The sequence below is a fragment of the Cheilinus undulatus genome, linkage group 9 (assembly GCF_018320785.1).
Source record: "Cheilinus undulatus linkage group 9, ASM1832078v1, whole genome shotgun sequence".
Lineage (NCBI taxonomy): Eukaryota > Metazoa > Chordata > Actinopteri > Labriformes > Labridae > Cheilinus > Cheilinus undulatus.
The window spans coordinates 17,409,205-17,422,583 of NC_054873.1; the positions used below are offsets into that span (position 1 = coordinate 17,409,205).

Genomic DNA, 13,379 nt, shown 5'->3' on the forward strand with positions numbered 1-13,379 from the left:
AATTTCCTCAACTTGACAGAAGCAGATGCTCATATATTCAGAATCACTTGCTGCTGTCATGCCTCACTAAATATTTGATGGATTTTAATTGCTTACAATATTCAATCTCAGTGTTTTCTTACTTATTGTTTATCTGCTTAGTGAATGAAACTCTTCACATTGAAATGCAGAGCACATTCCACTCATACATTTCTTATAAATGACAATTAGGACCACTTATCCCGGTCCCTATTCGTCTTTTTCTTAATTCGATGTGTCCTGTTTGTAAAAAGGAGACGTGAAGGACGTTGAGAAGCTCATTCATCATACAAATCTATACTTGTCAGAAAGCACTACGCAGCTGGTTAGACAATTCATTTCTTATTTCACAAGCATACTTGTAATGCTAATCCTGCAAACACTGATATTTCTGCTTCATAGCTCAATACATTCTCACTTCTTTTTTCTTTTTCTTAATTACCATGAGTCGCTGCCAAAGTCAGAACAAGGACAAAACAACAAACTCTTTGTGGTGATGAAGTGAAACACTAAACAGCCAAGGCTGCCCATAGGGGGGTAAAAGGGAGAGCTTCCTGCCAAACTGAGGGGCCCATGGGGGTCAGAAAAATCACTGTCCATTATAAAGTTAAGCTGTGATAATGATATTTTATTTTCAACCTGTAAATAAAACTCTTTTATCATTGCGACACAAATTTTATTTTATTTATTTATATTGTAGTACAATACAGCCTATAAAAAATGTAACCCTTTCCTTAAAACAGAATTACATTTTTACTGGTAATGTTTACAGGGATAATGGCACACTGCCAGAATTAACATTTTTTGGAAAAGAATAGAATAATTGTGAAAAGAGAAAAAATGGCTGAAAAGAGGTAGAAATGGGTTGAAATTGCAAAAACTGGCAAAAGGTGGCACAAATATATTAAAAGTTGAAAAGAAAGGGGCAAAAGCTGCAGAGGCGCAAAAGTGGGTGAAAAAAATGGGCTCAAAGTTGCTAAAAATGACAAAAATAAGCAAAAAACTGGCAGAATTTATACAAAATTGCAAAAATGGGTGAAAAGAAAAATAGATTTTCAAATATGGGCAAAAAGTGGCAATCAAAGTCACAAAACTGGGCAAAAAGTGCAAAAATTGGATAAAACTGGTAGAAAAAAAGCATAAATGTGGCACAACATTTCTAAAACTATGGTATAATGGGCAAGGAGTGGCGAAATCATTGCAAAAATGATGGAAAAGTGGTAAAATCGGTGATTAAAGTGGCAAAAAATTGCAAAAAGAGGGGAAAAGGGGCAAAAAAGTTGCAAAAAGATTCTGCTTAAACAGGCAAAAAGTGGCAATTAGTTGCAAAACTGGGCAAAAAAAGGGTAAAAAAATGGGATAGAAGTGGTGTACACAGGATACATTTGGCAAAAGTTCTAAACTTTGGCAAAATGGGCAAAAAAAGTGGTTGAAAAATCACAAATTAGCAAAGAAACTGGCAGTGGGTTAAAAAAAAAATGTGTCAAAAGGGGAAGTGTGAAATATGGGCAAAACAGGCAGAAGATGGCACAAAAGGCAAATAGTGAAAACACTGGGCAAAAAAAAAAAAACAAAAAAAGGGCAAAGCTGGACAAAAGTGGCAACAAAGTTCCCAAGAAGTGGCCAAAAAGCAGCAAAAAAGTGGCATAATGGATGGAAAAATTTGCAAATAAATTAAAAATTAGAATAAATTAATAAATCATGAAAACCCAATAATAGCTTGACACACTTTTCAGCTGTAAGCCATGACGCTAGCATCAATGCTACTGGTCCAACACACATGCACTGACATCATCAATGAGTCAGAACAGTGGAGGGCCCATTCTGTCAGTTTTTCAGGGAATCAGCCAATTCTTTTCGGCAGACTTGATTACAGTGTAACAGATCAAATAAAATTAAGTATTTCTCAACTTTGAACCTTTTCAAACTAAATCACCATCTCACAAGTTAAAAAAAGTAAGACAGATGACCTGAGAGACCATGTGATTAGAGGTCTAGAATGAAGACTTTAACTGGGCCTGCTGTCGTACCTGTCAGAGAGTAGAAATGGACAGACGTCAGGCACAGGAGGGGTGGAGGGTCGGAGCTTTGCCAGGGCCATGATGTGTTCAAAGGTGATGTCGGTCTGAGTGCACACATCCACCACATGGATTTCCTGAGGGGGGCCGTGGGGGCGGCCGCTAGGGGTCCGCCTGATGACCTGCACCACGACGGGCTCCTTGGCAGCACGAAAGGCCTCCACGGTCTCCTCATGGCTGGACTTGGACAGCTCCTTTCCATTCACCTGAGGAGGACAAGAAAAACAGACGTGAGAAGTTTAAGACTGATTTTGCACCATGTAGTGTGTCCTTTTCTGTTGACTGTTGCTATAGAAACAGCCTACAGAGGCAGAGCCATTGCTGACATAGTCTTAACCCGAGTGCTTGAGCTAAATCTCTGTACACTGAGCCAAAAAAGAAGCTTCTGGCTATTCAACATCGAGTCAGAAGGCACGATACAGCAAATATTTCTTTTGCTTTTGCTCTAAATCTCTTTATACTTAGTCAAAGATGCAGGTCTGTGTCTGAGGAACATTTAATACACCTGAATATAATGGAGGCTTAGGAGTGTAGAGACAAGGTTTACAGGTCTGTGACCGCTGTTCCTGTCAGTGGAAGCCCATGTTAACATTCAGCACTCTTTCAGTCTCTTTGAGCATGCAGACACAAAAACAAGAACAAAACTGAGCTCGACAGCCTCATGCTAAACCACTGCATGAATATCAAACTTTGATGTGAGTGTTTTTTTACTGATTGTACAGTAAAGACTGTTTTTTAAGCTGCAAACCATCAAGATAGGAACAAAACACACCATGTATTCTCAACATGCAACAGACAGCGTTGAGCCCATAGGGCTATTTTCTCAGGGTTAATGCATTCAGATAGAAATTCAGATTTTCCTCCTGTACCATCTTTTGACATATGATCAAAAAGAAATCTTCATGAATACAACAGAGGAAAACATACGCACCCCCACACACGCACAAAACAGTTTGATGCAACATTACGTGAGCGTTAGATCAAAGCCCAAATGGCCTCTCTGTTCACTCAGTCCATCTCCAAACTCATCTCCACAAAATGAACTGGATTTTCTGGCAGATTGAAAACCATTTGCACTACAGCTGGCACATATAAAGAAAATCATTGCTTCATTTAACATCAGTGATTTCTTTGGAGGAGAGACCATGGCTGTGGAATGCCTCAGAGAATGTGCTTTGGTGTAAACGCTGAAACCAGAGATTATAATTTAGATAACCGCTGAGAGAAATTAAGGTAGACACTCCATAATTACACTTGCAGTTGTATTTAAATACGGCTTTGGAGTGAAGCCTTTTGCCCACACCGCAGAATGAAATGAGCTTAAATGATAAGTAGAAAAGTTAAAGGCGACATATTCACAAGTGTAAGCTGTGGAGGAATACATAAAAGCCTAGGAAACTCTAAAAGCAACCCAGTGGTGAAAATAAAAACACACTGCTCAGTTTAAACTAACAAACTGACCTAAATTCATGAGAAGTTTAGCGAAGCTGTTACTGTGTCTATATGGAGCCTCTAAATGAACATTAAAGATGCAGACGCCAACAGGGGACTCCTACAGAGGGAGCTTATATTTTCAACCCCAGATTTTTAACCACTTATTCCTCACTGGTGTCTTTTATTTTATAATGTGACACTGTACATGTTGAGAAATGGCTCAATGTGTTTCATCAGCAGCAGAGAATCAATAGAATCTGGCAGCATGAATCCCTTTTAAAGCCAGGCTGAGCATGGATGTTTCTCATCCTAATAAACATGTCTGCATTAATGGAAGGATCTAGATAAGTCCCAGTAAGAGACGGACAAGACATCTGAGCAGGTTTCTTCTGACTCAGCAGAGAAGTACATGGATCCTAACCTTTTATTGCTTGTAGTTATTGTTTTTTAAAAAATATCAATTTGTGTTAATTATTTAGTACACATCTTTTTTCTATAAAATGTTGAAAGAAAATAAGGCACTTTTCAAAACTTCCCAAATAATAAAGTGAGATCTTCACATTACTTATTTTACAACACCTTTTGAATCATTAGTCTATTGCTGTGGAAGCAGCCATATCACGCTGTATTGTGTCATGTTGTATCCTGTCATATTGCATCGCATTGTCGTGTCATATCATATTGCATTGTATTGTATCATGTTGTGTCGTATCGTATTGCATCATATCATGTCGTATCGTGTTGTGTAGTATCATATTGCATAGTGTCGTATTGTGTCATATATCATATTCCAGTGTCATATCATATCATATCCCATTGAATCATATCATATCATGTCATATCATATTGCACTGTATCTTGTCATATGCATATCATTGGAATTTCCCCATGTGGGACTAATAAAGGAATATCTTATCGTATTGCACTGTGTCATATCATATCATATTCCATCATATCATATTGCATTTTATCGTATTGTATTTTATTGTATCATATCATATTGCATTATACCGTATTGCATCATACTGTATCATGCTGTATATCGCATTGTCTTGTGACCATCTTTACTCGGAGAGACTCTGCCTCTCTAAAATACTCCTTCTATACCCAGTCATGTTACTGACCTTCTGTAAATATAACCTAGTTAGCTGAAAAATGCTCGTGCAGCTGTTTTTGGTAGTACCTGTACTTTTCTACCCTTTTGTTGCCCTGTCCATACTTTATGAGATGTGTTGCAACTATCAAATGTGAAATGACCTTATATTTCTCATGAAATGGAAAAATAGCTGTGTCAATATTTGAAATGATGTTTATGTTCTATGTGAGTAAAATATGAGTTTATCCATCCATTTTCTATACCGCTTATCTCATTGGGGGTCACTGTGGGGCTGGAGCCTATCCCAGGTGTCATTGGGCGAGAGGCAGGGTACACCCTTGACTGGTCACCAGTCAATCGCAGGGCCAATATGAGTTTATGAGAACTGCAAATTATTGCATTTTATTTTTATTTACATTTAAGTGCCCCACCTATTTTGGAATTGGGGTTTTATATCATGTCTGGCCTGAGGAGACCTCAACTCCCCACCCACTTCCCTTCCAACAGGGTCAGTGCCTTCTTAAGAACATAAATATCAAGAGAATTCAGGGTCAGTCTGCCTGAAAATCTCTAGAAACTTAAGTAGTGCACATGTAAAAACGGCATGTTATTTTCAAGGTTAATTACAAAGAAAACACTTCAAAAAATTTGAATTCACACCTCCTATTATGCATTTTTAATTCCTCTTAGACCCACAGCGTTGACACAACCAGGATCCCTCTCTCTAACTTTCAAGGCCCCCTCCTGACAAATTATCAGCAGAGTGTCCCTTTAATTCATTCTTTCAATTAAAATAGACATATAAACAGGTTTAGAATGTAAAGCAGTTTAATAATATCATGGATCCTGCATTATTCCCGTATGACTCTGTGTTTGTGTTTGCTTTATTATTTCTTCCTTCACTTCTCTCTGTGTGTATCTCTAGAGAATAGGTGATGCCCTACAAAACAAACAAAAAAAAATGGTTTTCTCAGTCCCAGTCATAGTCATAGACATATATAACTCCCTTAGCTCTTGTTGTACCCTGTCCTGCTCCCCTGTCTCTAGATGTGACCTTTGTTTGTAGCGATGCTGCATTAATCACCTGAGTGGGAGATAAACTGGGTCAACAGCACTCCTGTGGAACCGTGGGGCAATTTAGAGGAAAAATAAACGTGCCGTTGTGTAGCTTTCCCTCATTCCCTGGCTCCTTACAAACCTCCTCTCATTCTGCTTTCTGTCCACTCAGCAGGTATTAAATACAGCAGCTCGTACATTAGAGTTAAGCACTGTATTAAAGAAACATGGAGCACTATAATCATTAGCTTTAATACATCCTTTGACTATCTCTCGCTCTCTTTTCTTTGTTGTATTTCCCTGCTCATGTCTCGCTCTGCCGGCTTATCCTGGAACAGGGAGCTTGGTGGAAACAAAGGAGTTGGAGCAGACAAATGAGGCAGCCTATGGCGTATGACAGTCCCAGAGAAAAATGATCACATTTCCCAGCTCTCCCTCTGGTGCAGCCTGTCCAGTCCAGACTCCTCCTCCCAGCTTTCGTGTTTGCTAGCCATACTTCATGATCGTAATAAAACAAGAGGAAAGACGTCAGAGAAAAGAGGAGGGAATGTTTTTGGTTTTTTTCAATTCTCTTCATTGGTTTTCATGGGAGCCAGATGGAACAATTAATCCTCCAATCAACACAGGAATATTAAATAGCCTTAACTCTTGCATGAGGGACTTAGCCATCCTTGGCTGTTGTATTTCCAGCTAAACACACTGCCTAGTTGTGTTAGTAGCTTGGATCTGCAGCCCATATCCGACAGATGGGAAGGGTTTATAAGCCTGGCTGCAGCTTCCCAGATATTCCCAGATATTCCTTGAAGAGAAGATCTTCTCCCTCAGCACAGTTCTCCAGATGTCTTCACTCTCTGCAACGTGCATCATCAGCTAGCATGTCTGAAGATATTGAAGGTGACTAAACTTTGAAGATTCCATCTTTTCTATGAAGAATAACCCACTTTACAGTTAGAAATCAGTAAAAATATGGAAAATTTAAACTGATTTGACATCAAAAATATTGCAACGGTTGTTCAATGCAGCAGAGGTTGCTGTCTGGTTTTGGAGACATGATTTGGGGGGAAAAATAACCATTTCATGAAGTTCAAGTTTCATTCTTAATACAGTGCCAATAAAAATATTCACCCCTTGGATATTTTACCTTTCTATTGATTCTATAAATCAATCATGGTCAATATAATTTGGCTTTATTGAAAAAAAAAAACACCTCTTTAATGTCGAAGTGAAACCAGATTTCTACAAATTAATGTCAATTAAACAAAAAACATGTAATTCAAAATAAGTGACTGCATAAATCTTCACTCATTTAAAAGTGACTGACCTCATTCAACAGAGGTCCAGCTAATTGGTGCTGTTGTCTCACAATTATCTGAATGGGGATCACCTGAGTGCAGTGAATGTGTCTCAAGTGATCGTATTATAAAGACACCTGTGTCTGGAAGGTCCAGTCACTGGTTAATTAGTATTTCTGGCTGCCATTACATCATGAAGACAGAAGAACACTCCAAGCAACTCAGAGAAAAGATTATTTAAAAGTATAAGTAAGGGGCTGGATAGAAAAATATTTCCAAGGCACTGAACATCCTCCAGACTTGAGTTAAATCCATCATCAAGAAATGGAAGGAAGGTATAAATCTGCCTGGATCAGGCCATCCTCACAAACTGTGAGAAGGAGACTAGTGAGAGAGGCCACCAAGAAACCTATGACTAATGTGAAGGAGGTACAAGCTTCAGCAGCTGAGATGGGAGAGACTTCCATATAACTATTGCCCGGTTCTTCACCAGTCAAAGCTTTATGGGAGACATTTGGCTCCATAGTCAAGTTCTTTGGTCTGATGACACCAAATTCGGGTTTTTTTTTTGTTTTTTTTTTTGCCAAGCCAAGATGATTTGATTGGTGGACATCAAATTTGGCACCATCCCCACTGTGGAGCATGGTGGTGGCAGCATCATGCTGTTGGGATGCATCTCAGCAGCCTGCCCTGAAAGGCTTGTAAAAGTAGAGGGTAAAATGAATGTGGCCAAATATAGGAAAATCCTGGAGGAAAATTTTATTCCATCTGCAAGAGAACTACAGCCTGGGAGAAGATTTTTTGCCCAGTAAGACAATGACCTGAAGCATGTAGCAAAAAAGTTTCCAAAAAGCAAAGGCTACAGAGGAAATAGTTTGAAGACAGCAAGGTGAATGTTCTAGAGTGGTCCAGTCAAAGCAAAGCCCTCAATCTAATAGAGAACTTGTGGCTGGACTTGAAAAAGGCTGTTCACACCTGATCCCTGTGCAACCTGACAGAGCTTGAGCAGTTTTGCAAAGAAGAATGGAGTAAAATTGCAGTGTCCAGATGTGCAAGCCTCAAATGGAGTCAGTGCTTTTTACAGGTACTGTATATCCCATTTACAAGGAATGACCAGTGGGCACAATGGCCTAGACTTTCTACCAAAATCTTATCAGTTCATCCTTGAGGCCCAGAGAATTTGTGCAAAGTTGAATAAAATCTATCAAAGTTTCCTTGAGATATCTCATTCACAAGAATGGCTTGGACAGACATGCCTCTGGCCCTGGCTTTTGCCTGTGTGGAGGCTTAAAAATACGCTATTATTAGTGCCTACACAATTTCCAAACCTGTGATAAAATGTGAACCCAGCTCATGAAACATATTGAACTGTGAGTTCAGTGTATTATAAAGCCTCAGCTTTGTTCCTGAAAGGCTTTAATCCTGTTGAATGAAACATCATTTCATCCTTTATCCAGTACCTCCACACAGAGCAAACTGTAGCCTCTAAAAGTTTCCTCACAAATATTTTGATGCTGCCAGACTCAAAGCATGCAAAGTATGCAGAAACAAATTCATCCATAAACACATGCTGGTAAACAAAATCTGTTTGCAACAAATTATTTAGCAGCTGGAGTGTTTACCGAGTCCAATTCAGCTCTGAGAGTTCTCCATACGCACAGAGTCAACATGAATTATCTCTGCTCTGAAACAAAGCAATGAGGATTATTCATGAGGGATCATTTGCTGCAGAACAGGCCAAAAGATGATCATCAGGTAAATGTGAAGTTGGAATGACTTGGCCGCTGGGATGGAGTAACTGGACCAGGACGCATCTGCAATCTGCAGCAGCTGCAGCCAGAGGAGAAATGTGTTTTAACAGGAAGCCTCCTGAGAAGACCGACAGCGGTCCCAAAACACAACTAGCTCAATGGAGTGTGGTGGAAGGATGAATCCTCTCTTTTTTCTGGCTTGTTCTCTGTGGCATTGTCCCATATTGACAGAGACGCTGAAAAATGTATTTGGGATGCAGCTGAGTGAGCGAGTGCTCCGCTTCAGTCAATATCACACAGCATTTTGAGCTGTTTGGAGCTGTTATGAGCAAACAAACTGACTTAAACTTCACCAAAAAGTCTCACGATGAAGTTCCAAAGCAGAGAAAAAGACTAAAAAATCATAACCGTTCCTCCAGGTAGAGGACAAGCACAGAACAAACAGGTAGCAGCTCAGCTTGAGTCCTCAGGCGCCTCCTCTGTCAGTGCTTTTGTCTCATCGACCACTGCCTCCCATCAATATCTCCAAATACCGAGGGCAGAATGTAGTGACAGTGGTAGCAAAGAGGGGCCGGTTTATCTGTTAAGATGTCAACTTCAGCCACATCTGATGACGCTCATGCTGAGGGACCATTTGTGTGGCAGGAGGCGCAGACACTGCCGGCAGCTTTCAGGGGGATTACTGATAGGAGTGATTGATGTACTTCTTCTATGAGGAGAAAAGGCAGCTCCAGGCACCAGACTCTAATAGTCCATTAGCTTTTTTATGCTTTCGAATTAAGCGCATACATCGCTTTATGGCGTGAAAGTAGCACTTTGAATCTTGATGAAATGTTTTTGTTTTCAATTTTAGAGTTAATGCTGCGCATTAAGACAGCTTGTGTCGATCTTCACTCATCACAGCAGAACTTAAAATGCGCTGAAATGATTGAAGCAAGGTCATCCTTTCTACTCCACATACACTGACAGGAAAACAAGGGCGTTAGAAAGAGCATCAGAGACCCGTATTTAACCAAAGCGTGTAACCTTGCATGTTGTGCTTAACATCTGTACAGACAGCAAGCCTCCGTAGCCCACAGTCTCTGTCTCCTGTGTGCCATCACCTGCTGGTTTGAGTGGCAGCCTGTGGGGTGTTAAGTGTATGCAGGCAGATGGAGGAGGTGTAACATGTAGGTCATCCAGCCTCGGGAGTGTAGCACTAACAGACGTCAATTACAGACCTCTTTCTGTCTGCTCATCTTTAGGGGAAAAGGCAACATGACCCCTTAGCTCTAGGGTCCAATCAGCCTTCAGATAAAAGTGTTGGAGGAGGCTGATGAAGTCAGAGTACAGTAGAGGGGGCATGTGCTACAACTGTGCTGTAGAGATAGAGGAGAGTTTGCTACTACTGCTCGACCACCAAAACAGAGCACAAATAAAACTGGAACTACGACTCTGATCTCATAAAATGCAGACTGGGCAACCCAGATGGATGCAACATGACAAAATAAGTGTGCAAAGACTTTTTGCAATAGCTTAGACAAATTAATTATGGATAAATGAGGGGGCAGCGGTATTTCTCCACATTGAAAACCATTTTTTTCATGTTTTCAACTCAAATATATTAAGTGTAGGGTAGGGTTTTGAAGGATTGAGTATTTGTGATATTGATTATCTCCATGCCAGGTTAATCTGTTAAACTGTGGTAAAAATCATGTTTTTGTAAAATGTAAGGATTGTACTCAATGTATATAGAAATTTTCTGATGATGATCACAGCAAAAAGGTCCGTTTATAACTGTGAAGTACTAACGCTCCTGCATTCCTATTAACTCCTAATGGCTGTCCCCCACTCCCTGACCCCCAATGGACATTTGAAACACATGATTGCATACAACCTATTAATTGTTTCTCAAAGGAAGCTGTGTCCCATTTCAGGAGTTGCATCCTCTGAAAGGTGCATTTGAAACCAAATAACATCACAGTGGTGTGCCACAGGTTGTCATATTTTGAAGGCTCCTTCAGATACAACCAACAAATGCACAGAGCAAAAGAGCATATACTTTCTAAAACGCTGAACTTCATGCACATTAGTTTTTGCTCCGATATTTGACACCCAATTACTTCTTGAAAATTGTAGTTATTTCACAGTGCAACTGAGGTTTCACTAACAAGGACCGAAGCATCAACAGGGTGCAATTTGACAATAATTTATTGATGATTTTGGAAAGATTCTTTTGAGAAGTGATTTGAGATGTTCGCTGGCGATGGTTTAGGGAAGCTTAGGGAATCCCCCATAGCTCCTGTGCATGAAATCCCCCTTTAAGAGTCCTATAGATAGGGAAAGAGAGAGATAGAGGAAAGAGAGGGGAGGGGAGGGTTGCAGAATACGAGAACGAGATGGACAGATTTGAATTCATACAAACACAGAAAGAGGTGAAGTCGAGTTGTGGTCCTGCTTCTGAAACTTGCTATGTAGCGTCCCAACTTTTTGGAAATTGTGCATCCATGTTCATGCACATAGGTCTACAGCAAGATCAGATTACTTGTGGGACACTTAATCTTACCACTACTGCAGCTGCTTGTAACCCAGTTAAACCAGTACAACAGTAGAGCAGAAGACATTCAGACACAACTGCATCTTAATGATTGCTGCACTCTGCCTCTTTTGTGGCTTTGAGCACCTGAACGACTCGTTGCAACACCGCTGCTCCAACGTCAATGTGTTGCAACTCAATATATAAAACTGGATTTGCATTTTCATAAATAAAAACCTATATGTACGAGTGAGAAGAGAAGCGTTCAGAAGCGAAGTGGAATTAAATAGTCCCTAGGGTGATCCCACATGCTGGAAGGCTGAGTTTTGATGTGAGCTTGACTGCCACCTCTTCCTCTCGCAGTGAGAAGACAGCTCGGTTCCTCTTTGCACCCAAATGTCTCATTTCAATAATAAGTGTCAGAATAAAATACGGGCCGGGGTCCGTAACAGTACAGGCCTTATGACTGCATAAATCACTCTGAGACAGTCAGCGCTACTGTCTCAGCGACTCAAGCAGCGCTCCAATGACATGAAACTGAGAGGGAGAGGGAGCATGCCACAAGGGAAATCTGACAACCCCCTCAACATCTCTACATGAACCAATGTACAGGCCTCCTTTAACCCCTCTAACCACATAAAACACACTCCACAAGGCCCCTGGGTTATTTTTCAAATTAAAGGCCCTACACGCGGCTGTGGAGGGTTTATGCCTGCACAACATTTGATGAATTCTGCCAATTTTCTCCTCTGAGCACCAATTTTGTGTTGAGTACTCCCTTTATTGTGCAACTCGTTTGGAGTCATCAGCTCTTTCAACCTGCTCTAAAATTCATGGACCTTCCTTTTTACATGCATTTATTATCCAATCTTGTGCCATAATCCCTCAGTGCAAGGACAACTGTTACATGAGGTCTGAGCATGAACTCTCCAAACGCTCAACATCAAAACTGCTGAATATCTGAGTATAGGTGAGGGAAGGTCTAAGAATGTAAATGATCGATGTATGATAACTAGTGCTGTCAACTGATTTAAAAAATTAATCAAGTTAATCATATCACTATTCTGTGGTTAATCATGATTAATCACAGCATTTCTTTACATTTAGTAATTTTTAGATTTTTAAACGTTCTTATTATCAAGTGTTTATTTCAATTATTTTAACTTTATACACAGCTCTTTGAAAGCGCTTTTTACTAAAAAAAAAATGTATTTTTATTATTATTATTATTATTGTCTATACACATTTAAAATACTACCATTTACTTGCATTTTTGGTTGAGATGAATTAGTACAAGTATGGAGTTTAAATGAAGAAATATCAAACAAACTACACTTTTTAAACTTATTTGTGGTTTGTAAATATGTCTTAATTCACTGGGCAATAATATTTATAAACTGTTAATGAGCCCAGAAGACAAACACATCAGGTACAACATGACTTCTGCTATGTGACAGTAGCTCTTGTAGGTGTTCTGTGGTACAGGTCATCAGAGGCGACCCAGATGATGTCTTGAAGCCCCTTGTCGTCAACGATGTCGATGGTCTGCAGTCTCTGGTGACCCATTAGCGACTGCATTAATCAGCTTAGATGTTGTTGTTTTGGGGACAAATCTAGGTCTGCTTGACTGCACCGTGTAGCTTGGTGTTACGGCTTGATCCCATGTTGTTGTTAGCGTCTTTGCTATCATGAGCAAAGATGTGTTTTGCCCGGAGGTGGTACTTCAGATTTGTTGTGCTTCAGTGTAAAGACAGTTCATCACCGCAGTATGTACACACAACTTTTGTTTCATCCAGACTTCCATGAGGCAGCTTTTGAAATCAAAATTTGCCGTGAAGCAGACCTTGGTCTGTCCCCTCACTCATCACTGCTGGCTGTGTTTGACCCGCCTTTAACCTTTCACCCCAGGGATGTTAACATCAGCGCAGGAGGACTACAGGAGGAAGTTGTGGTCAAACAAAGTCATATGATTAAATTATTTATTTATTTATTTTTACGCGTTAAGCTTTCCAGATTAATTACGAGCATTTTTTTAAAGTGGGATAAAGATGAGATACAGAGAAAGTCACAGACCTGACATACAGCAGTTCTCACCATGCTGTTCTTTACAGGCTCTGTTTAATAATATCCCTGCTATCC

The 13,379-nt window shown here is 40.0% G+C and overlaps 1 protein-coding gene across 1 annotated transcript in view; it reads right to left on the bottom strand.

Annotated features, from left to right (window-relative positions):
• The window catches only part of LOC121515304 (PDZ domain-containing RING finger protein 4-like), a 227,645-nt gene that overhangs the window by 35,112 nt on the left and 179,154 nt on the right, over positions 1 to 13,379 (bottom strand). Inside the window, exon 3 of the mRNA XM_041795999.1 lies at positions 2,049 to 2,302. Within this exon, the coding sequence (XP_041651933.1) occupies positions 2,049 to 2,302 (254 nt within the window). The remainder of the gene's footprint in view (positions 1 to 2,048; positions 2,303 to 13,379) is intronic.